The 27,119-nt window shown below is 36.2% G+C and overlaps 1 protein-coding gene across 2 annotated transcripts in view; it reads right to left on the bottom strand.

Moving 5' to 3' along the window:
* Positions 1-4,980: 4,980 nt before the first annotated feature.
* LOC136254994 (uncharacterized) overlaps positions 4,981-27,119 on the bottom strand; it is a 39,287-nt gene continuing 17,148 nt past the window's right edge. For both annotated transcript variants that reach the window (XM_066047717.1, XM_066047720.1), the window contains exons 10-31: positions 26,908-27,000; positions 26,086-26,364; positions 25,555-25,632; positions 24,533-24,658; positions 22,820-23,098; positions 21,477-21,551; positions 19,787-19,870; positions 19,445-19,723; positions 17,991-18,914; positions 17,638-17,724; positions 17,297-17,578; positions 16,564-16,689; positions 15,354-15,431; positions 14,207-14,479; positions 13,462-13,626; positions 12,442-12,501; positions 11,881-12,162; positions 9,896-10,060; positions 7,492-7,773; positions 7,102-7,161; positions 6,975-7,043; positions 4,981-6,838 (exon numbers count right to left, since the gene is read on the bottom strand). In XM_066047717.1, the coding sequence (XP_065903789.1) occupies positions 5,100-6,838; positions 6,975-7,043; positions 7,102-7,161; positions 7,492-7,773; positions 9,896-10,060; positions 11,881-12,162; positions 12,442-12,501; positions 13,462-13,626; positions 14,207-14,479; positions 15,354-15,431; positions 16,564-16,689; positions 17,297-17,578; positions 17,638-17,724; positions 17,991-18,914; positions 19,445-19,723; positions 19,787-19,870; positions 21,477-21,551; positions 22,820-23,098; positions 24,533-24,658; positions 25,555-25,632; positions 26,086-26,364; positions 26,908-27,000 (5,885 nt within the window). In that variant the 3' untranslated portion in view covers positions 4,981-5,099. The remainder of the gene's footprint in view (positions 6,839-6,974; positions 7,044-7,101; positions 7,162-7,491; positions 7,774-9,895; positions 10,061-11,880; positions 12,163-12,441; positions 12,502-13,461; positions 13,627-14,206; positions 14,480-15,353; positions 15,432-16,563; positions 16,690-17,296; positions 17,579-17,637; positions 17,725-17,990; positions 18,915-19,444; positions 19,724-19,786; positions 19,871-21,476; positions 21,552-22,819; positions 23,099-24,532; positions 24,659-25,554; positions 25,633-26,085; positions 26,365-26,907; positions 27,001-27,119) is intronic.

The raw sequence follows: 27,119 nt of genomic DNA, 5'->3' as shown, positions 1-27,119 counted from the left end.
TCAGATGGAAGGTGACCTTGATGCAAAGAGGCCCTAAAGATCAGCACAAGAAATGGCGTAATGTAAGGTTTTTAAAAATCGGGGTGGAATTTGGTCTGGACCTGGAGCTTTGTTTATCTCCAGGTTTTCTAATAAGTTTTTAACACCTTCTGGATTAATACTGATAGGTTCCATTAGTGGGATAGGTAAATTTTCAATATGTGGTACAGAACTTAAATCTTCTTTAACAAAGACAGGTGAGAAATAGTCATTCAATAAGCTTGCTCTGGTTGCTGTATCAGAGATCAGAGTGTCTCCTTGTAGTAATGGTGGTATGCCACAGTAGTCCTTCTTTTGACTCTTAATGTAACTCCATAACCTCTTAGTTGTAGAATATGTTCCAGGGGTGACTAAGTGTTGAATATAGGAGTTGTGGGATTGCCGACATGCCCTTTGAACTTCTTTCTTAATCTGTCGATATTTTTGCCAGGCATCACTAGACTTGGAATGTCGGGCCAAATTATATAGTCTTTGCTTCCTGTGAGATAGACGTTTAATGGCGGGATTCATCCAAGGGGGACTATGGCCAGGTTTATAAGTTCTGGATGGAATCATATCTAGACACTTTTGACACATTTCCTTGAACACTTTCCATAAAACATCAACTATCATGTTCCGCTAAAAACTGTTCACTAGATCTTGTAATGTATTCACTGATGATATCATTGTTTGCCCTGTTCCAGAGTTTATAAGATCGCACTGAGGGATTGCTTTGTTGTTTGACTTCTACAGTAGACTTCACATACACGATATCATGATCACTAATCCCTGACAATGGTTTACAACAAAGTACTAATGATGGTCGATTTGTTAGGAAAATATCAAGATTGCTTGGTAAAACCAGGAACCGGGAGCTGGGAGATCACATGCACAATACTACAACCAACTCTTATTTTTGCACTAAAGATGGTTTATTGATGCAAAAGAGGACTTGTGCAAGTAGTCTCTCCTCCCTCCAAACATGATAGTCTACTTATTATGAGCTGCAGGCTAAGGAATTTCCGAATACTTTTTACAAAAGATCGAGATACTCTATAAGTATCGGAGACTTCGTGGGGACATGATCATGACCTACAACATATTAAATGGACATCTAAATGTGAATGAAACTACTTTTTTTACAAGAGCATGGACAGCAATTAGAGGGCACTCTTGCAAACTGTTCAAGCAATTTGCTTTTAGAGAGGTTCGACAGAATTATTTTTCTCACCGTGTAGTGAACAACTGGAACTCCCTTCCTAGTGGTATTGTGGAGGCTCAATCAACTGATGAATTCAAGAAGTTGTTTGACAACTTGAACAATGACATTATATTTAGCATAGATTTATTGTAACATAGGATCAGGATTTACAGGCTTTGCCTTTTTTAATTCCTGTATAATAATAATAATAGAGCAGTCAGCTACTATAATAGAACAGTCTCATATTTTTATGTCTCTTAACTGCCAGTAGCTTGTTAATTTATTTGTGATAACAAAGTGAAGAGTCTAAAAGTATTGCCTTGGAGCTTCAAAATATAAAATACCATGCTGAGCGGGCATCATGTTCCCAGAATGTCACCCATCATTGTCTGCAGCTGCATACTTCTAACTCCATGTGTGACTTTCATTGCTAGCTATATAAGTTTGTCCAGACTCATTTACTGCTCCACCTCTCCTATATACTTTGCTATTTAATTATTCTACTAATTCAGAATTTATCTTGGGAAAAAATCTCATTTTGAGTTCAGTGTGAATGTCCCCATACACAGCTCCCGAAATGATGCATGCTGCTTTGAACACTATTCTACAAGTCCAATCTATTAGTATTGTCACTGTTGTCCTTCTCATGCTATGGCTTGTTCCACTGACTTAATGATGGTATAGCTATACTGTATTTAATGCAAGTGCCTGGCAACATCTCAATCTTTATAAAGATGAATTGACATCCTAAATGTGACCCAACTTTGGAAATCAAACAGTAATACCATGGCAAATAGTGAGCATCACTAAGAATTTGTAGTGAAGTTCACTATTTGCCCAGGGGCGGATCCAGGGGGGGTTCCAAGGGTTCCATGGAACCCCCCTTTTGAAAAGCCTCTCTCACTCGAGATACTCTAATAGAGAAGTCAAATTGAGATACTCTAATAGAGCAGTCACAGTAGTCTTTTGAGGAGCAGTGTAGCAAGCTATATATCTAGATATAAATAAGAAAGGAAATATAGTTGGTGAGGTGGGAGCTATTGTTAGCAGGCGATGACCTTTTTTTTTTTTTTTGGTCTTCAACTTATACAGCTAGGCTAAAGTTGCAATTTCAAAGTGGAACCCCCCTTTTTAAAAGTCTGGATCCGCCCCTGTTGCCACAGTACTCACTACTCATTTTTTTCTGTGCATGCATCCTTTTCGGCTCATTGGTGAATTTCCTCTTTTGTATAGCTAAAATAAGGCACTGGATATTTATCTTTATGTTGTGTTATATGTGATCCTATTTTGGAAAACCATACATCTGGGCACATGCAAAATTTGTGGGAATTCTCAATTGAAAATTTCAGTGATTTTTTAAAATTATTTTTTTTGCATATTCTGATAAAGCAACTATTAAACCTTCTTGCTGTGAAATTTCACACCCATAGCTTCTTTTGTCTAGGAGATATACTGAATTATATCAGACCATGTAGTAGTTTCATAATGCGTGGGACAACAATTAACTTACAAATTGGGTAATTTGTTCATTCCCAAAACCAAACATTTTCTTGTCTTTAGACAATAATACAAGTGATTTAATTGAGGAAAAGCACAAAGAACACATGATTAAAATCTCAAGAATCTCTTTTCATTAATTTTAGATTGTAAGAATGGTGATCTTTGTCAACAAAGTGATTTGTCATCAATTTGTCACATCTGATCACTATTCAGTTCTATAAACTGATAATGAAAAGTTAGTTTGTAATGTATTAGACAGTAAATTGGCCATAACTTTGGAATGCTTCAACGTATCGTCACAAACTTTTCACACAAGGTAGATAACTACTCAGTGCTTCATTGTAGCTATAAAAACAAAATTGGCCAATGTGCCCAGATGTATGGTTTTCCAAAATAGGGTCACATATATAGCTTGATACCTTGAAGCATTCCAGAGATATGGCCAACGTATAGACGATGATACATATTATTTTATTGATGGAAAGGACCAAGAACACCTAATGATGTAACTATCAGAAATCTCTTTTATATATATTAGGAATGGAAATTTAATTACCAACAAAGTCACACTTAATCACTCTCAGAACTCAATGTATTATTAGTTTGTAATGTATTGTTCTGCTGATTTGTCCCTTCGATTCTGTAAAAGCATTTGAATTAAATGTTCTCAACAGGGTATTGCATATTAACATGCATGACATGGTGACATTTGCATTATGTAACTATAGACATATAGAAAATGGATATTGAAATTTTACTTTTTAATATGATATATACATCATTTATACTTCGTGATTGAGCACATCTTAAATACAATACACTATTGTGCATGTGATCTCCCAGCTCCCAGTTTTACCAAGCAATCTCCTGCTCCCACTTCCCTCCCAGTTTTACCAATACCCCTCAACTACATTGTAAATACTTTGTAGTGAAATACTCTAATAGAGCATTCACTCCAAGCTATATACAACTTTCAACAGTCTGTAGGACCGGAAGTCCTACAAACCTTCAGCTAGGGATGCGGCGATTATGCTGGCATAATTTCGGGCATAATAGGTATGTGTGGAAATCAGGAATTATGCTAGCATTTTGAGGTGATTATAAAGCTTTAACAGTAGGAAAATCTGCAGATTGCACAATTCCGTTAAAAAAGATCGAGATACTCTAATAGAGCAGTCAGAAACTCTAATAGAACAGTCATTCAATATTATTTACTCTAATAAAGCAGTCATATTGAAATGAAATTCTCTAATACAGCAACCAGCTAAAGAATTCAAGACTATTTGAAGCTTAAACATCAATGAAAATGGTCTGATACAGCAATTAACTGGCATTATTAGCCAATTATGGTGGCATAATTTTGGGAATAATGGGCAATTCTCAAAAGCATAATAGGTGATTTTTGAGCACTGCTCAAAAGCATAATGCTCAATTTTTGGAGCATAATAGCCTCATGCCTACCTTCAGCACTTGTGCTATAAAGCCAGTCTTAATATATAATTATATGTGTATATATATATAGTATAAATGAAATAAATAACTCTTAGAAATGCTGCTATCCTATAAGGAGCATAATGGGAACACTGAAAGAGCATAATAGGTGCATGTGGGAAATTCAAGTTCCTGAAAGCAAAATTTTGAGCATATTTGACTCAGGCCTACTGATTGATCATACTTGTAATTGATCATGAGTGCATAATATTAAGGTCAATATAATAGCAATGAACCTTTTATATTGTCTACGTATAGCTATAAACTGGCAGGCTGAATCATGCATGATTCATTCATTCAGACAGCTACAGTACAAGTCCAGTTACATTTCATAGTTGCTCCAATTGCATTTCATAGATAGACTTGATCAGCTCAAGCAATACAGTGTTACTCAACTGATAATACATATTTTGTCCGATAATTGAGAACATTCAGACAGGTCACTTTTGCTGCTGCTCTATATATCAACTATTATAGTACGTGTATATGCACAATATTATTTTGCGGTTAGTTTTTTTCGCTGTGAAATAACCTGCAAGTATATATATGCAACATAATTACAGTAAGGGAATACTACCAAAAATTCTGACAAGTGGGTTGTATACATCATGGGTTGCTTGTTTACAGATTGGTACAGTTAACTCTTCAGACATGCAGTGCAAGAATTAATTCCATGACATAAACAACCTAATTAATAGATTAAATAATTATAATGGGAAACCACAAGCCAGAAAAGACCTAACATAGGAATCATTGTAATGTCTGGTAGCTTATAGATCAACACAAACTTAATTATATTAATATGTTATGTATGTACATACCACTCACACACAAAATATATGTACAAATAATTGTGCAGAAAAAGTTAATATGTACCATGCATCCTTAATTATTGACTTGTTTGACCAGATTTTATCACAGCTAATTCCTTGTCATAATCATCAAGTAGTCTCTGATATTGGTCCAGTGTTACACTACCAGCAGTAACCATTGCTACTAGATCTCTGCGGAGGGATATTATTGAGTACTCACAACATTTCTTTAGCATTGATTTGTAGCATTGTAGTATTGGATCTGCTTCAGTTTTAACACTGGTAATAAGAGTCTCATTGTCTTGGCATCGATTCAATAAGTCTTTTACAAAACTTCCGAATGATGAGATTGCTTTTCTTAGTGGATGACTTTTAGCCTGTTTTTTGAGCCATTCTGTGGCTTCTTCATGCTTATCATCAACTAGTAACATCTGCAACTTCCGACAATCTTCTCTGATTAACTGATGTAGTTTTTCTATCTCCTTTAGTGTATCATGTTTTTTGAAGTTTAGTGCTAGCCCAACTAGATCAAGTTTACCAGCTCTAATACAAATTACTGATAACTGATTTAAGCAGTCCTGAACTTCATGTTGTAGACATTTAGTAATGGCAAACAATGATCTGATATGGTTAGGTAAGATAACAGTGTCTATAGCAGTAATAGTAGCAAGACAACGATGACTAACATTTGAATCTCTTCCTCCTGCTAACACGTTAGAAATGATGTGAAGTTCTCCAAGATCAACAGCATCAACTAGTTCTACTGGTGAGTCAAACTTCATGTGATCTAAAATATATTGTGATAGAATATAGTGAACCTCGTAACATTGTACAGTTTTGTGGTTGGATGGCAAAACTGTATGACAATGTGAGAGTAATCCTAGTGAGAGCAGTCTTCCACACAACTTGTCAACTTCATTTCTATTATGTTTTAACGTATCAGGTAACAAAGTTATTGGGATGGGCATGCTTAGTCCTACTGATAACACAAGTTTTTGGAGTACATGGATTTCATCTGTTGACAGTAACCCAATACTAGATTTAACAGTGGATACAATAGCACTTCTTTTTCTATCGATGTCAATTGCATGTAATCCATTGTCCCTTAAGGTCTTTTGAATACAGGTTATGACCTGATCGACAGGCTTGCCTTGTTCAGTGACAAGATCAATTATCTGGTTATGTACTAGATTCAATAGCAGTGGCCAGCAATGCAGATTGTTTACTAATTCTGCAGCTTCACTAATTAATGATGCTCCATATTCAAGTTTAGTTGTTAGTAACTTCACTGCTACTTCTTCTTTCATTTGTTTAACAGTTAAACACAGCTGTGATGGAATGAGCTTGCTAACGTTTTCTTTACGAGTAGTCAATACCATTTTACATCCCCTAAACACCTCAGTGTACACCAGGGCATCAGCAACTTCCCATACATCATCAATTATAACTAGTAGTTTGTGTAAATGGTTTGTAATAAGATGTTGTAATTTACTAACAAAGAAACTTTGATTACCAACTTCAGTTTTATTAGTTAACAAGTGATATAGTTGACCCAACTTGACTGCTGGGCTAACTGGTAGTGGACCTAACCTAATCCACAAGAATCCATCAAGAAAGTACATCTTCAAGCGAACATCATGACAAAGAGCTTTAGCTAAAGTAGATTTTCCCATTCCTCCCACACCACAGATATTAAGTACAGTACCTACAGAAGGAGTGTTACTATTATCAGTTAACTTGTCAACAGCATTTTCCAGTAACTGATCACATTGTATGTAATTGTCTGGTAGTGGTAGTGCTGACTGGTAATGTAGACCTGTGGTATGAATATTGCAATAGTTAGAATGTGTATAGGTATTATTGGAGCTGACAAAATCATATAATATTACATATAAATAAACACTGTGAAATACGCGCAGTATAGATAATATTGTACATGAAATTAACTCTACCTGCTTGCAGCTGTTTCAGGTACCATGTCAACTGCCCTAACAACTGTGTAACTGATGATTCTGTAACAGCTAGTAAAGAAATAAATGTACTCATATTTCAATAGAAAGTGGAGGTGTACATAAGTACCTGGTGATACAGTGGCACTGCAGGGTTGACTACTATGACCACCATGTGATATGTACATGCCTGTAATTGGTGTTATAGTACAACAGACTCTTTACACAAGTGTACCATACTTCCTCATATAAAAGCCTGGGCTTTTATTTCCTTTCCACTACTTTTTAATTTAGCTATCTGCAGTACCGTGCTCAACTACTTAAGTGGTTACTTGTGGTACCCAATTTAACATTGGTATATTAGAATGGCAGAGGAAAGAATAACAGCCATTAACCATGAGACTCCTTTAATAGTCTGGGTCTGCAACAAGCATTATTTTTGTATGTCTTGGCTGATGTTCAAGACCAGCATTTATTGGAACGAGGCTTTTATATGAGGAAAATATAGTATACATTATACCAAAGAGATGATCACTCAATACTCCATATCTACCATCACTATGAAGCACATTGATAAAACTAATGAACATTTCTGCTCCTTTCAGTTCTACACAACTCCTAATGTGTTTCAGTAACTTCTCCATTACCAGACCAGTTGTTAGACTAGTGGGGTGATCAGTTGGTAGTAATCCAGCTGTGTGGAGCTGCTCCTCTATACCGGATGGGTCTAATAATGTCATGAGATGAGAATGTTCATCAAATGTCCTCAGTGCTGCTTTACTGTCTTCAGCTGTCATCACAACTGTGTGAAAGATAATAAAATGTGATTTCTGTGTAATGATTGATTGTGTTGATTTTATTCAAAATTGTTGACAAAAGTTGAAATATGGCTACATGTCATGTATGCTTCTCTGCAGTTAAGGCTTACTTGAAAGTATCGCGAGTGCACTACAGTGCTGTTACAATCGGATAACAACTCAATTCGTTCGTGAGGACCTAGAAATCACTAAGTAATAGATTATTAATGCTAAATATCATGGTGTGGCTTCCCATGAAACCTGGTTTTTGAAGAATAGCAACTCAACAGTTTCGCTGTTTAGTGCCTGCATTTCTGTACAAGTGCATCTCTTGTTGAGTGTATCGCCGCTTTTGGTATTTCGTGTACGTTGATATGCCATGTTATTTTAGTACGTTCTTCCGTGCAAAACGGTTAAAACAGAACTATAAGCAAAGCGCCTACAAAATTATTTACTGGGTAACCCGTAACCTTAACTGTTTTATTGGAGTTCATGATTAGACTCTTAAAAAAATGGAGCTCTAAACCTCATAACTATGTTCCATTGTACTATGCCTAGATAAGTGGATATTAAAATATTACAAATAGACATAAGCTGCACCAGAAGGTTGCACGAATTATGTATTAAGGTGCTTGTGATTAGTTACGTATGAACAATGCACAACACCACAACAAAAATGTGAAGGGGTGAAGCATCCGTCCATAATTCCTCCCCCCAAATTTGAATGGATCAAAATTACGCTTTTGTGTTTTGAGCTATTCGTCTAAACTTATTATGACAAGTACACGAAAAAATTTGGAATTTTCAACTAGAGTAGGGACCATAGAACATCGATAAAAAGTACTGAAACAAGTTGGAGTAGTCCATGATAATTATTAAACCACAGTAAAACAATAAGAAGTGTTATATCCCTACTGAGCTCAAGATACCATAACGGAAATGCACAGTAGGGATATAACACTTCTTATTGTTTTACTGTGATTTAATATCATGGACTACTCCAACTTGTTTCAGTACTTTTTATCGATGTGCTATGGTCCCAACTCGAGTTGAAAATTCCAAATTTTTTTGTGTACTTGTTTGTTAACTTTTTTTGTAAATAATTTTATTATGACTGGTGAACCCACGCATGCCGCATCTGAAATGGTACCACGCACCCCAGCTATATCAATTATTGTCTGAAAAGTGAAGTATCCATTACGCTTGGTTGTCAGCTACAGTATGTTCAACCTGTTACACAGCAATACGAATCAAGAACTTTTCCGGAAGCACCTCTACAATCTACACATACCAAAAGAAATGGTGCCGCGCCCCAATTTTATTAATTATCGTCTGAAAAGTGAAGTATCCATTATGCTTCACTGTCGGCTATGCTCAACCCATTACACAGCAATACAAATCAAGAACTGTTTGAAAAGCACCTTTGCAATCAAAATAGCCACTATGAAAAATACGGACGATTTCCGTTTCGAAGGGAAGCCATTACATGCTCCCGCCAAATCGACACCTTTCCTTATCAGCAAAGTTGAATGGGACACAAAGGAGGACACTGGTAAGTCTATGAAGAATGCATTGTATGCACTGCGGTATGCCCAAAAGCACCTGTCGGGCCAAAGCAACGTCAAACAGTGAAAAAATCAAGCCTGTAGCCTTAGCTGTTATCAAGTTACGCTTGTCTGAAGGAATCAGTCAGTCAGTTACTTACTCAGTCAGTCAGTAGAAAATTCTGTCGAATAAAAAAAATTTAAAATTTTGTAGCAACTTGTTGAAAGTGTTTCGGGTTGATCTGAAAGCTTGTTTGGGCTTAGTTTTACCTCACCAATACTGCCTCCTCATCGTCGTCAGGGAAAATTGAGGATGGTTATTGGGTGATATTATTTTATGGGCCACGCCTACTCCTTTGTGGTCCCTACTATACAGTTACTATCATACTGTGTGATAGTGAGTTGCATGAAAAGGGATAAGAAACACTGTATTTCTCAGGTACCATCATAAATGTACTGTTGGCTTTTAAAATTGTTGTGTTTCATACTACCTGAACAATTGCAGTGACTATAAAAAAAATGTGTCTATTTTGTAGCTGGTATACTGCATGTACATGCTGTTCATGACAATAGACAACCGTACCACTACTTTCCTGTGAGCTTTTCCTCTCAATGGGGACTGGAGTATCTTCAGTGATGGCAGTAATTGAAGGTGTTGTAGATATGCTGGTAGTTGTCATGCTGCTAGCAGTTGGCAACAGAGGCCACATTGGGGCTGGATTACGCTCCATCATCAGCTTCAGACATTCTGCATTCATACATAACATTCAATTTTACATACATATTACAAAATCATGAATGTAGGTGGTTAATTTATAACTTTATAAATCTATTTATGTGCTATAATAGTACCACAGATACAATACTAATTGAAACTCCATTCAGAGACTCAATTATAATGTGTAAATTGTATAGGTATGCATTCCTCGTCATAGCTTTGCAGATTGTCTTTCAGTTGGTGAAGGGCTACAAATAGCTTTAAAGGTCTGATTATTTAAATGCCTACTTCACTAAGGGTTGTGCAGAACTACCTAGGATGAGATATGAGTGAATATTATTAAAACCCAGTTGTTCAGTAGTACAAGGAAATCATAGTGTATGCCTTTCCATGTATTTGAAGACATAACAGTAAAACTAGTGGCATTGTAGACAATTTCAAATGGTTTGTGCCACACGTTGATACATTTCAACATCTTCTCCTGTGCTTTTCCAGTGATAACCAGGTGCGTAGTCACATAGTTGTTGTACCTGTTTTGGGTAATTCTAAGCGTCTTCCTGACATATGTTGTAGTTGTAAGTGACTCTATCTGTTGTAATTAAAGGTGACTTTGAGTGACAATTACAAATCTTGGCATCATGCGGACCAACTTAAATTTCCTGCAATGACCATCTTGTGATAACAGAACATAGCAACCAAATAGCAACGCAACTAATGAATATGATGTCGTGCAACAGACAAATTAATTACTTCCTGGAATGCCGGCATGTGAAATGGGGCTACCAATCCTGTGTTATTAGTATAGTATCTATGATAGTATTTACAACGTGATGTGTAGGCAGATCAAAGGCTGCTATCAGTTACAAATCAGTTGTATCCCACTATACAAATGGTTGTAACACAGCTAAGCACTACGTACCTTTAGGCCACAAAATCTGACCACCACTTAGCGCAAAGGTATCAAAGAAACCATATGCTGCACCACCACAGGAAGCCACAATACAAATTCATCAATACATTAAGGAAGTGAATATATCCACAACACTTTATGGTCTGAATCAGAAGCAGTACTATAGTTGGACTGAATATTGATACCACACACACTGGTTCATGCAAAACTAGTTACGATGGAACCTCAGTTATCCGAACTCCTTGGGACCAGGGGTGGTCCATAAGTCTGAAAAGTCCATATTTCTGAAACTGTGTATAAAATAGCATAAAGAACATTTTTAAAATTTCAACTACTCCAATAGAACAATCACTACTCTAACTGAGGTTCCACTGTAAAATTACTAATGTATTAGCAAGCCACTAAGACAGTAACATCATTCCTTGGACACAGTTCTCACTAACGCTAATAATAGAACAGCAAAAGTGTCACTGTGAAAAAAGAGGGATATAAGATGGTATTTCCAGTGGCTTATTGAATACAAAAAAGCTTGATATAACCTGTAGTATACTAACAATCTCACATAAGGCTTTAGTTAATGTGTTAAACATACTGAAACCATATATGTGATGGTATAGTGTGGGTATTATATTAGATATAAGCTATTTGAGGTAATGTGGTAAATAAACTGAAACCATATATGTAATAGTATAGTATGGATTATACTAAAGTATAAGATGAGTATAATGCAGGATTTATATTACGACTTATTTGTATTCAATAAGCCACTGGAAATACCATATTATATCCCACCTTTTTCACAGTGTGTTCTTATTCTTTCTGTGCAATGGGCACCTTTAACATACTCATTTCAGTATATGATTTACCCTGGCATCATGCTTACAAAGCAGATACAAACCTAATGGGTGTATAGTGTAACTATTGTATAATTAACACAAACCATTTCTTAGTGGTTCTACTACTTCAGCCACTTTTTGTTTATCCTTAATGACTGCCTCCATAACTGAACAAAATTCAAGTAAATCATCATCAGATCCTTTGAATATGATAGCCAGATTCAAGATGGCTTTATTGGACTCTTCTGCAGTAGGACATGCTATAATTCTGTCTAATATTTCATCATATATTGTAAGTAGATCATGTACTCTACTCAATGTGTCAAAGTATTCCTCTGGAAAAGCCTTTAACAAGGCATGGTAATATTTCTTTAGAAGTGCCTGACCTATGTACGTAATTGATTGGAATTACACACAATTGTACTCTTGCAAAAGTGCAGCACCATGAATATTGTGTGTGCTTGTATAAATGCATGTGTGTGTTTTGTGTGTGTGTGTGTTTCTATGTGTGTTTTGTGTGTGTGTTTCTGTGTGTGTGCGTGTGCATGTGTGTGTGCATGCACACGTGGGTGTGTGTGTGTGTGTGTGAGAGAGAGAGGTGCATGCATACAAATGTTGTTATTTACTTACTTATACACACTCTGACACTACCTAACAAAACTGACCTTTAGCACTTAATTGTCCAGGTGGCAAATGTGAAAACACAACAGGGTCAGGCATATTCCCTATATGGGTAATACTGTAGTTACTACTACATACATACCATACACACAAGCTACAAGGAAAATTTTGGAATAAAAAGTAGTGAAACAAGGGACACCTTAAGATATAATAATGGACATTTAATCTCTTATTCAATTTATACCCAACTAGAGATTAAACGTCCACTAGTATATCTTTAGGTGTAAGAGATTTTCCTCCTTTGTGTCCCATTTATCTTTGCTTTTAGTGTAAGGTTTCAGTTCATGGTAGTGCAGTGTTATGGCTTTCCCTTCATATGTAATGGGAATCGTCCAAGTTTCCGTTGTGACTAGATTGATTGCTGAGGTCCTTTCCATAGTGTTCTTCAATGCTGTGTAATGGGCTGAACATCTAAGCCACTTAGCTAATTCAATAATTGATAGTTAACCCATGAAGAATGATGCATTGTACGTACTGCGGTACGCGAAAAAGCACCTGTCAGACTGAAGTGACGCATTAAACAGTGCAAAAAAATCAAGCCCATAGCCTTAGCCATTATTGAGTTACGCTTGACTGAAGGCAACAATCAGTCAGTCAGTCAGTCAGTCAGTCAGTCAGTCAGTCAGTCAGTCAGTCAGTCAGTCAGTCAGTCAGTCAGTCAGTCAGTCAGTCAGTCAGTCAGTCAGTCAGTCAGTCAGTCAGTCAGTCACTCAGTCAGTCAGTCAGTCAGTCAGTAAAAAATTCCACTGCACAATTTTTTTAAAATTTATAGAATCGAAGCATTTCAGGTCATACTGAAAGCACTTCTGAGCTATACTGCCAAGGTGCCATGAATGTGAAGCTGGTTTTACAGTAATACTTTTGGCCAGAAAAGCTCGATCCCTAATATATACGTACAGTACTATCATACTGTATGATATTTTTGATATATACAAGTATAACGCAGATCAATTACAGTAACACTAACAAAGTCCAGCACTATATTTATGTACATATGTATGTACCAACACTAGAAGAAGTGATAGTTGGCACACTACTGGTAGCTATAGATGAGGAGGATGGAGTGGGTACAGTGGTAGTAGTAGCAGCAGCAGCAGCAGTAGTAGTATTAGTAGACAATGACGGAGCTTGTGTGGCTGATACTTTTGATGCTAGCACTTTCATACAGTCTGGAGAGATAATGAAAGATGTGAGCATTTAATAGAACAGCATTCTGTAGTGATTATGTACAATAGTACACTAACCTTGTGTTGGTGAGATCAAATGGAAAGTGCATGTGTTTTCTTTTCCATAGAGTACTTAAATTTAATCATTATTTTAACCATCTAACCTTAAGCATTTAAATTCATGGCCATAATCATCTGAATTCTACACACAAACATCTAAACTCAGGCCACCTAAACTTAATTAATAAGTGGTTTCTTATCCTTGTCTGAATTGCTGTTTCCCCTGTTGCATTAATGAGTTTTGCACCACCAGTGGCTGAATGCAACAGTTATTTAAAGTTAGTAACTATACATAGCTAGAGAAAACTAAAAAATGTTGCAGTCAGTAATCGATGGTATATAGCTATACATTAAAGAAGAAGTTTGATAGAAATTTTGTGAAAGGAAGACCATTGTTGCTTTTTTTAGGTATAACAGCTGTCTATAGTTATAGTATTCTACAGATGTATTTCAAGCTTTATAAAACATCTGTTGTTGTCTGTATACATACATACGGATATGCACAATTATGTTTTGTACTGACCGATTCTGAATGGTCCTAGTACAGTTAGTTTATTCCCCAGTATTCCTTCTAATGCTTTACAAAACTCCAGCAGGTCATTATCTTCTTTGATGATGAGAATCATGATGTCAAGCATTGCTTGGTTTGACTCTTCAGGAGTTGGGCAATCAAGAACTTGATCAACAAGTTCATCTGTGATAATAGTATGTTTGCACATCTTGCCCAGGTTGGTCATGTGATCTGGTGGAAAACTCCTTAACAAATTATAATAATGTTTCTTTAGCACAGCAACACCTAAATAGTAGCATATGTACAACATAAGCTATGTAGGTACATACATGTTTGATAAAACAATACTATTACATTACGTATATATGTATGTATGTATGTATCAGGGGCAGATCCAGCGGAGTTCAAAGCAGGGTTTTTGATAAGTATTTGACTCTGAGTTAAACTGGCCCAACTTAGCCATGTACTGCTCCACCAGCAGTCTACTACTGGGACAATCAACTTAAGTTTGAAGTGTATTCACCACAAAGCTGAATTAGTGTCCATTGGGTGTATGGGTCATTTTGTGTTCATACTGGATCAATGGAGCACTGTACTGCATTATGGTTCAAAGGGTTCTATGTAAACCCCCGCTTTGATATGACTAAACACTCATTTTACCACTCTTTACTGCAGAAACTCCTACCCCAGCATCTTCATATACTATAATTGTTGTTTACAGCTATGCTAATACCTTTGGTTGCATTTCTGATTGCCTAAATGGTAAGATTTAACAATGAAACATTACTGTGGAGAGATTATTTGCTGACATATTACTACTAGGTAGGCTACAATTATCATGCTCCAGGGTGGAACCTCCCACCCCCCATGCCTTTTAAAAGTCTGTACCTGCCCCTGTGTATGTATGTGTGTATGTATGTATGTATGTATGTATGTATGTATGTATGTATGTATGTATGTATGTATGTATGTATGTATGTATGTATGTATGTATGTATGTATGTATGTATGTATGTATGTATGTATGTATGTATGTATGTATGTATGTATGTATGTATGTATGTATGTATGTATGTATGTATGTATGTATGTATGTATGTATGTATGTATGTATGTATGTAGGTATATACTTCTTTAGTGATTGCTGCAGTCTACTCACCGTTAGGACTTAACCCGCGTAATAAGTTGGCAAATACTTTAGGCTCTGCATCTCCTGCTCTACTGCTCTGTGTTGTGTCTAGCAATTAATAAACATTTTACTATTAAAGCTGTCTAATCACTATTTATGTAGTCATCTCCCAAAAAAATGACACACACCACCTAAAATTCTGCCTTTAAAAGTTATCCTAGAAACATCATACAAAATGAAAATCACCTTTATTAGTCCACCTAACATCAAATACAGCACTAAAAACAAGAAAACAATTACAAGTAGCTAATCACCGAAACTCAAATTTTTGTCTTCCCTGCCTGCTTGCCTGTCTGACCACAGTTGCAAGACTGGAGGCCAAACAAAGCAGCGCACTGCCACCATTTTACGCCACAGTAACAAATGCATCAGTGGGATGCACCTTTTGGGGGTTCCAACAAGTGTGCCCTCTACACCTTGTCTTTCATTTTATCTTCAATCAGGCTGGTCATCTTCTTGTTGATGCAATGAAACCATATCGAGGCATCAATTTTCCCTATCAACACTTTCCTTGAGCAGCATATTTAGATGCTGCCAAGTTATTGAAGCACTTATGCTTGGTAGATACCTATAACTTCACTTCACGATAGGTTTGATGCCACCCTTATTAATGTAATCTTGGTTGATTAATGACGATCGAGCACTGACACTACATCTCTTAACAATCTATCAAGATGACATCTGCAATTATTGGCCTAGCTGTATTCATAGTGCTAGCACAATGATAATATGAATAGTGACACACCCCTGGTTGGTGAAAAACTGACTTGTGATACTCTACTGTCACCTAATTGAACAGTCACATGTTTAGTTGCATGCTATAACAAAAAAACCAAACAAACTAGTATATCAAAAATTATTAATTCAAAATAAAATAGGGATCCAAGCTATAAGAGGTAGTGAAACAAGAGATGAATGATTGTATTACAGGTGGGAAATCCCTACTTTGGCATTGAGCAAAATATTTATTATAACATGCCAATGTAGGGATTTTCCCATCGAGCTATGCTGTAATACCATCATTCATCTCTTGTTTCGCTACCTTTTATCGTTTGAGTCCCTACTTCATTTTTAAATTAATATACTAGTAATTACAACCTATTAAGGTGATGTACAGTTATAATGCTTTGATCACTTTGTATAGTGAGCACATCTAGTTCTGTGTACATAAACATATTACCATTATTATCAGATACTGATTCAGTAGCAACAGCAGGTGATGATGATGCAGTGATTTGTGTAGTTGTCTCAGTACTACTGGTCTCCTTTTCAGCTGGTGGCACATTCTTTAATAAGTTCCTACATTCTAGAAAATAATACAGAAATACTAAAGGTTGCTATATTGGTCGTGTGAGTTATTTATTTATTTATTAAGGCTTTACAGCACAAGTGTTGAAGGTCTGTAGGACACCTGGTCCTACAGCCTGTTTAGAGTTGTTACATAAAGTGTGTTTGAAAAGGTAGAGACAGGAGAAAAAATCCATGACTGGACCTGCGCGGCCTCGAACTTGCAGCCATCCAATTAATGCTCAGACGCTTACAAGAGTCTGCCAGGTGGTCAGGATGTTTTCTCCTTGTCGATTTCAAGTATATATATATATATATCCATAGGAACTCTATAAGAGTGACTTATTATCTCAAAGTACTCCTTTAATTCAATTGTCTAGTGAAATGACTGAAAGTATGTATTCTGTTGATGAAAACTACAGTAGCTATATACTTTACTCTATTTATGCATTAAGAATATGCAACTTTGGGTACCTGAACACAGCTATACGGTGCTAACGAATATTCAAATACTGTGTAATAAATTAAATATAGTCATGCCAACCAAATATTTTAAATGTCCAATTACTCTTTTCAGCGCCAAAGCATACATATATTTGAATTACTATACATATCTATCACCTTACCAATTTCAAACTCAATTATCTCCTTAGAAAATCTTTTTCTAATACTAATAAGTGCTTTTACTACTTCACACAATCCCACAAGTTGGTTATCAGATTTCAAAATACAAATAACAGCATTCAGAATTCTCCGATTAGCTTCCTTGGTATCAGTCATAGAGAGTACTTCATTAAAGAATCCCTCGTCAACTTGTATAATTTCACACAGAGTACAGATAGTTGTTGCATGGTCATTGGTAAAACTCTCCAACAAAACATCATAGTATTTCTTTAGTACAGCCAGTGCTACAAATGTAAAGCATGCCTTATGCACTGGACTGTCTCCACCATATTACAATACTCACCTTTGTCACTAACACTGCGAGGCAGAAAGAATAACACTGGTGGAGTGTTGCCGTCTGCTAGGTTAAATGTACCTCCCACAGTATTTGCTAAATGTGGAAACATAATGGAATTGTTTATTTTAATGGCTAAAACTTGTCAATATAAATTACTTTACTGCAATCAGCCACTGATATAAGTAAGCATATACTCGTAAGTACATACAAAAACAATAAAACAAATCATGTTGCATAATTTTGAGCATCACATATGCATAAAATTAATTGTGAATTCATTTACAATAGGGGTGATACCTAAATACAAGGTCATTAGCATGAGAGAAATATATAGTACTTCTATATGGTCAAAATCATACCATTGGTAGAAGTTGTGATGGTAGGTGGAGAAGATGTGACTGATGATGCTAGTGACGTAACTGGCATTGATTGTATCTCTGTAGTTGATGTTGATATTGATCCAGCTGAAGTTGACATTGATACACCTGAAGTTGACATTGATGCAAATGTGGATGGCACTGGTCTATCTGAGTTTGGCATAGGTGCAATTGCAGTTGATGTTGATCCAGCTGAGATGGACAATGATGCAACAGAAGTTGATCTGGTTGAGATTAACATGGATCCAACTGAGGTTGAGGTTGATTCAGCTGAGGTTGACATTGATGCTACTAAATTCGCAACTGAGGTGGACATTGACTCAGCAGAGGTTGATATGGATGCAATTGAAGTTGATCTGGTTGAGGTTGCAAATGAGGTTGGCACTGGTGTATCTGAGTTTGGAATAGCTGCAACTGCAGTTGATGTTGTTCCAGCTGAAATAGACAATGATGCAATTGACGTTAAGGTTGATTTGGTTGAGGTTGACATTGACGCAACTGAATTTGACATTGGTGTAACTGAAGTGGATATTAATTCAGCAGAGGTTGATATGGATGCAACTGAGGTTGACATTAGTCCAGCAGAGGTTGACAATGATGTGATGGAGGTTGACATTGATCCAGCTGAGGTTGACAATGATGTGATGGAGGTTGACATTGATCCAGCTGAGGTTGACAATGATGTGATGGAGGTTGACATTGATCCAGCTGAGGTTGACAATGATGTGATGGAGGTTGACATTGATGCAGCAGAAGTTGACAATGATCTAGGAACAGTTGATATTGATCCACCTGAAACTGCAGCTGAGCTTGGCAAAGTAGTCAATGATGCAACTGAAACCGTTGGTTGTGTATTAGTTGTGGTTTGATTACGAGACAGCAATAAATTCACTACTGCTTCACATTCTAAAAATGTAAATTAAATAAAATCAACATGATGTAGTAGATATGTACACATGTCAGGCACAATAAACATGTACGTCATACATACACATAATTATATGTTTCTAGTTTTACGTGTTGAGGTATTGTATATGCAATTTATGCATATATGTAACTAGAAATAGTAAAACTATTCTAATCCACACGTATGTAACTTCAAGATACTGCACAGTACTCAAGCGAATGGGTGTACATCTATGAATTATACATCACACTGCTTTGCTATTATGCGGTATGGGCCCATTCACACTTGCACTCCACTTCTCACATCCTTTTCAAGGCTAGAAGTTGGCATTCAAGCTTGGCACACATTCTAGAAGTGACTCCAAAATCAGTTTGAGGAATACTGAAAAGTAGCTTAAAAGCAAAATAGTAGCGCTAATAGAACAATACAGGTGTGTAATTTATGTGCACAGCTATGTACTGCATGTATACATGTACAGTTTGTACAGTACGTATGTATGTACAAACAGATGCATATAATGATGCTGTACCATGTCTAAACACTTCCATGATTTTTGACAGTTTTGGATTATCAACAAGTTTTTCCATAGTAGAGCAAAACTCATTCAGACACTTATCTGTCTGTACCATCAACATGCATATCTTTAATATTCTCTGGTTTCCTTCCGCAGGACAAGAAGCAGTGACTATGGAATCAACAAGAATATCATCTAAAGGATATTGCTTGGACACCTTAGCAAGTGTTTCTAAATGATCTGGTGGGAACTTGTTTAATAGAAAGTTGCCATATTTCTTTAGTAATGCATAACCTGGAGAGGTACAGTACATACACAGTAAATATGTAATGTACTACAATAATATAGCATGCTTACATTCAGGACTAATGTCAGATGATAGTTGCTGTAGAAATGAACGGTCAATCTCATGAAAGTTGCTTATCGCAGAAGGCCTTGTTGCTGTGTAGTCATATGTGTGCATTAACATCTTGGTGTGCGTACAGTACATTTATGCACATACAGTATTATTCATACATAGCTACTTAGCATTTGTCTGTGCATTATTTAATCATAACCGACACCTGTGTACATTTTATACATGTAAGTACATAGAAAATTGTGGAAAAACCAGTTTTGTTAACCATGACAGCAGATTTGACTTTTCACCATGAACATGCTATGTATGTACGTAAACACACTGCAATATTTTATTGTCAAATTCAGCCAGACATAAGTAGGGTGGATTTTTTTCCAAGCCCAGTGACAAACCATGCAAGCAGTCTAGTACCTTGATGGAGCTATGACCAACCTGGGGATAGGCTGTACAACTCCATGGTATTGAATGAATATCTATATGCTATAAGTTTCCTTCCATTTTAGCCAGATTGAACACAAAATAACTCATGCCTTGGTCTAATTAATCCATATGGGTTCTTCTTTCATTTTGAAAACAACACTTTGCTCCCCATCAGGGTCGCAGTACTCAATTGATCTACTCTTGAATAGTAATCCAAATGGGACCCAGGTCTGACTGGTTGATTAATAAAGAGGTAAGAAAAAAGTCCAGTAGTCCTAAGTTCTGCTAGTTAGCTTTGCGTTAATATTTTATAGATTATATGGGCTATTACACTGTAAGAAAGATTGACTGCTAGACAAAATCAAAGCAAGGAGTTTCAATTTAATTTCTTTGTTTCTTCTTAAGCTTTAGGTGATGGGGGGAGGGTATAGGGACTTCTATTTATTTTTGCAAAATTTGCTATAAAACACAAACGTGTAAATCAGTTGCCTTGATCTTTGGCACTAATGAAGAGCTTACAACAGTAAATTCAAATGCCAAGTATGCTATGAATCTGATAAATATCCAAAGAGTTATGAGTGTTTATTCATGTTAAAAAGATAAAACTTCTGTCACGGCTACAGGATAAACCAAGTATAGGCAAAACTTGAAAATTGGTGTATACATAGTTGATCATCATAGCAGTGCCTTTTGATGGTTTGAAAAGCAATAGAGCAAGACATTGTCTGTAATAAATCAGCTGCTCATCACAAGGTGATCATTTTTGCCATGGAGAATACCACTCGAGACACTACAGAGTAACTGGAGCTGGTTATACGAGAAGCCATTTGAGTTAATTGGCTTGTTTACATAATTGGCTTGAATTAGAGAAAAACTTGGCAGCAGTTCATCAAGTAATATTAAGGCTCTTCCAAAAGGTGGGGGCTTCATGGAACCCTTTAACCCCCCACCCCCCGGATCTGCCCCTGATTCACCCAGGCTATTTATTGGTATATCATATTTCACAGTTTGGCTGTTTTTGTGTGGATTTGAACATACTGAAGATATTCATACACATCTCCTAGGGAATACTTGTACTTGTATCAGTGACAATTGCACTTGGTGTAGCTAAAATGTGTATGATTGCCTACTAACCATATAGTGACCACCCCTGACTGTTGTAGTGCACAGCTATCCAATACCCACGTACGTACGTACATGGATTATGTATGTAGATAGATTATGTACATACATACTGTATGTATAAGTACACAGGATATTGGTACTCACTATTTCTTGAATGAATTTCACTGTCAGCAGAGGAAGATGATTCTGTTTGTAATTTCTCTGTTAATTCTATGCATTCTAGAAATGAGAAAAGCACATACGTAAGTATATGGACCTACTGAGTGAAAACATGACTTGTTTGCATTTTACTTGAAATTAATTTGATGACTTCTTTATTGTCTAAAGTGAAAAACTAATGGGCTGTTAAAGTTTCAGCCTTTTCTGGTAAGTACTTTTGGGATTATAGTGATGACAACAAGAAGAGCAAAACAATCAATTTGTACATGGAAAATAAATTACTGGCGCTCATTTAAACGATAATAAGAATAAGTCAGGAGTGCAACAAGCTACGGAGTTGGGAATTACATCATTTTGTTCACCATGAACTGGGACATTCATCAACATACCATTTTTGGCCATCTATGCTTTTAGGAAAGAAGGCTGTTCAAGCTTAGAAACAGTGACAACAAAGTTACATTAACTGCAACACACATAACTTACGTTTGCTTCCCTGCACAGAAATAAAACAAAAATATTCTTTTTTACTCTCCATGAAGAGGCAAATCCATCAGTATCTAAGATGTTTTAATTCGTGTCTTCACTCATTGTATACTGAAGCGATTAAAACGAGTGTAAAATTATTTTTATAGCATGCATTTTTACCCAATGTATTTCAATGGAATGTATCTCAAAACCAAAATTATGCAGACAAGTCGGATTTTTGCTCAGCAGGTCACATACATGTATACGTATCACACTCTGCACCTTCTACCATTGAAATGGTTTACAATACAAGCTTGCAGAACACACTAGATTAAATTCAAAATTATATGAATTTTATCAGGCTGTTCTGCACTGTACAATGTGCATAAATGTATGTTTTGAAAATGATTAAACTATACAGTACATATACTGTAAACTCCGGTTATTGGTGCGTACGGTTATTAAGCGCATATAGTTGAAATCACTCCTGCAAGCTAGTACTATGTAGAATGGTAGTAAAATACCAATAGAACAAACCAGGAGTGTCACAGTTCACCCGATACTTCGCCAGGCACGTGTCTAGCAGATACCACTGACTGTATTAACGATAATGGCACCTGACTTTTTAGGACTGTAGTTTCCTTGACTGAAGTAAGCTATTTGACTGAACACTGGTAACTAAATCACTGGAAAAACGTGGTGGACATGAGTAATACTCTCCTAACACAAACCCGTAACAATCACTTATTAAGCGCATGCGCTTAACAAGCATAGTGTATTTCTCAAATAATTCCTCTGAAAATTATAAGCGCATGCACTTAATAACCAGAGTCTACAGTAGTGACATTTTACAGGAAGCCTACCTATTTCAAATTGCAAAACTTCTTTTGCATATTTTCTATTTGTAGCAAGAATCCTCATAACCTTACAAAACTCCATTATCTTGTCATCTTGCTTTAACCAATGGATCAGTGCATTAAGGATCATTTTGTTAGCTGCATCTGGATCAGTAGTGGATACAACATCAGTATAGAAACCTTCTGTAACTGTTAAGTGTCTGTTGAGTAGCTTAATATTTGCAACATGATCATCTGAAAAACTCTGCCACAAGATTGTGTAGTATTTCCTTAACACGGCAATAGCTGTAAAAAGCAGTTTACATATTATACATACATATTACTGTACAGTGGGTACACCCCTGGTAACAAGGGGTTCAGATAACTGAGGTTCCACTGTATTGCATATCTATTACTACACAGCTGATAGATACAGACACACTGCTTCAGGCCTATCACCCATCACTACTATGTAATGTAAATGCACATATGGATCTGTCAGGAGTCTTTGCATTCATGCTGCCACAAAAGTAGGTATGCATGTAGTAGTGATGTGTCAGTGGCGGATCCAGGATGGGGCATTTGGGGCAAATGCCCCCCCCCCCCCCCCCCCCCCTTCAAGAAATTGCATACAAGATCGAGATACTCTAATAGAGCAGTCAATTACTCTAATAAAGCAGTCACAATGTTCATGAGGCAGTGTAGCTTACCTATGAAGCTATAAATAGGATTTTATTTTACATAACAGACGTGATATAGTTGGTAAGGATAACTAGCTATTATTGTCGTGACCTTTTTTTTTTTTTTTTGGTCTTCAACTGGTTTTCAGCAAGTTTTTTTGGTCTTCAACTGTTTTTCAGAAAGGTGTCCCCCCCTCTTTCCAAACTCTGGATCCGCCCCTGTGTGTGATATTAGGATTTGGGTTTCGGTATGATATCGATACGATAATTGGTAAAATATTGAAATTTCGATACTTTTTCGGTATTTTTTCTTTTGATTAATTACGTGGGGCAAATGTTTATAATTACGTAACAGCTATGCTTTATAGAATTTGTGTTGAAGGTAACAACAAGCCTTGGAAACTGGTAGACACTTTTTAAAATGGCTAAACTGTACATAATTGAGCTTCATTTCTACCATGATTGCACCATCACACACCAAAAGTTGTAAATTACCAAAATATTACTCAATATATTGAAATTTTTAGCAAAATATTGACTATACGATAAATATTGATATCAGTTATAAAAATATTGAGATTTGATATGATATCGGTATTGGAAGAAATATTGCAATGTCGATAATTTTTCGGTATATTGCACATCACTAGCGTGTAGACCATATGAATAAACAAGTATCCAAATGGTACTGCAGTTAGGTGAACACAGTTTATTATAGTTTTGAGCAATGATCAAAAATTAAGTCTATCATGCTCAAAATTATGCTTTCATAATCAAAATCATGCTTAGGAGCTGATTATTTTACTGTATTACAGTACATCAGCATTTCCTGACTGCTGCATTAGAGATTAGAGATTGAGATATCTTTAATAGAACAGTCTCTCACATTGAGAAGAAAAAAAAACAAACATCCACAAATAAATCTCCACATGAATTTTAACCATGCAGAGACCTCTACACCTAAATTGGCCCTAACCACTATGCCACTGCTAAATCTGTATACCAGTCACCCATCTCCCTATAAATTTCTACCCATAATCATGCATTTTTTAGTGCTTACTGTTAGCAGTAATAGTAGATGGGAGAAATTGAAGCACTAGTGGGGTAAACTCTTCTGCTGGTTCATCTCTACTAGCTGCAGGTGGACCACCTTCAGTAATGGAATCTTGTGAACTGTGGGGCCCATCTGTATATATTAAGAGTGTTGTATACGTATGTGAGGATCTGTTTCATGATTATAGACGTAAATACACACAATTCATGTACAGTAGAAATCAAAATAAAGTTAACATGATGTAATTGTAATAACCGAGTAATTACAAATTGTAGTTTTACTGTAATTGCTTTGTGTAGAAATTTAATGTTTTTGGTTTTCTGTTAATTACCAGAACTTTACATATCACATGCTTCTTCAACCCCTCAACATAATATTCAAAATATTAGACCTACGTACATTGAATGTGCTGTTACACCAGAAAATATGACTATCTAGAATATAACTAGAATCGTACCTACGTAGCTGTCAACTTGATACACACAGCTCAAACAATGAAGTACAAGTCATAATGCACACATGTATTGTTTATCACCCAAGTAATGTAACTGTGAAAATTAAAGCCTGCCATTATTGAATTGCACTTGTCTGATGGAAACATTTAGTTAGCTAGTAATTGTCAGTCATATAAATATCTCACTACAAAATTGTAAAAAAAAATTATAAGCTTTTTGGAACTAATTGAAGGGATGCTTGGACTTGGTTGTACCCAACGTATACTGGAAATACCTGTATGATATTGATTTTGTGGTGGGAGAACAAATACCTTCATCAACCTACTATTTTGCTAGATGGTGACATATTATTTAAGTGAATCAATTATCTATGGATATTGTGAATATTATTTATTGCAGTTCATAATACTTCAATGACTAGACATGATGGACCAGCCTTGACTGTATCTTCAAAAAGGACATCCTGAAATGTGAAAACTTTGATAACTTGTAGTTGTATTGAAGTATATATGTTTAAATGCCTGACAAGGACACTTAGCATGGTCCCAGGTGTACATTACATGTACAACATACCATTTCTGCCATGTGTTGATGTGTCGTCATCATCATCAGTTAGGTTCATTGACTTTCTTTCAATTACCCTCATGCAATCTATGAACAAAACAGTGCATGTGAGCGCACATAGTACAGTAATACAGTATATGATTGTAACAAATACTAATGGCTTTGAGAATTAATGATTTTCCAGTGTTATTGGAAAAAATTTGACAAATTGCTTATGTGAAGAATATCCTAAAACAAAAACAGCCATGGGCTGTAAAAAAGGGTGCTGCCAAGCAAAGTAGGATCAATCAAACAAGCTTTTTCAACATGACTAGTAAGAACAAGAACTGATATCAAGTTGCAGCCAAGTAGATTGGAATATTACCATGATCAATCTGTTAAACAATTGGTAAGAGCAAGGACTGCAGCCAAGTGAATGCAGTATTACCCATTCTCTTTGTATCTAGCTATAGCTATATAATATAACTAGAGCAAATAGACATGTAACTGTTATTAAATTGTCATTTGGCCGCTTTTTTTTGTAGTGTGTGACTAACTAACCACTCTTGAATTTTTCTATTATCTTTGAATTTCCAGAGCTCTCCGTTAACTGTTCAATGAACATAGAGAAGCCCAATAACTCAGTATCACTTTTCAGGTTAGACAAGGCAGCATTGAGTATCCTCTTGTTAGCCATATCAGAACTAGAGTAGGACACAATAGTTTCCACTAGTCCTTCATCTACTGGTAGTAGGTCACATAGTCTACTAAGTGTGATCAGGTGATCTTGAGGGAAACTCTGCCATAACATGTCATAATACTTGTGGAGCATTGTACGACCTGTACAGGAGGGAGGCGCATTGTTGTTATTCATGATATATGTATCTTGGTATGTATAACTGGCGTAATTTACAATACAATTTGGCATAATATGTACGTATCTGTCTCATCAATTTCAGAAGTTCATCAAATTAGACCCTATGCAGCCATTTGTACCAAGGAACCCAAAAGGGACCAGTTTAGACAGATTTCACTTAGTGCTGGGCAATAGCAAAATTTTCACAAGACGATCGATAGTAATGAAAATATCACGATAACGATATGTATCGTAACAGTGTCTAAATGACAGAGCAGTAGTTAGCTGATTGAGATTTTGTGAACAAATTTGCTAATTTATACATTGGTTTACACCTAATCATTGCTCCTTTCTTGTGAAATACAAGAAAATGGCTCATGAACAGAACTACTTAGTAGCCATTCAGAAGTGTTACATCCATCACAATTGTGAAGATGCTAAATTTCACAATACAATTTGAAAATTAATATCACGATACTTGATATTTTTCAACTATTGCCCAGCTCTAGTTTAACTGTACAACTTACATTGCTGGCTAACACCCTCAGGAAGACGCTCTATAAATGATGGTCCAACATCTCCTCCATCTTGTTGAGAACTATCACCAGTTGTGCTGGACTCTATAAGACATACGAAGAGTAAACCATAGTAACATGAAGTATTACATAACTGCATATACGGTACAGCTCAACTATAACTTCATCATATCACACGTGAACTTGCATGATTCCACGCCACA

The sequence above is a fragment of the Dysidea avara genome, chromosome 1 (assembly GCF_963678975.1).
Source record: "Dysidea avara chromosome 1, odDysAvar1.4, whole genome shotgun sequence".
Lineage (NCBI taxonomy): Eukaryota > Metazoa > Porifera > Demospongiae > Dictyoceratida > Dysideidae > Dysidea > Dysidea avara.
This window is presented reverse-complemented; position numbering and strand designations above follow the sequence as displayed.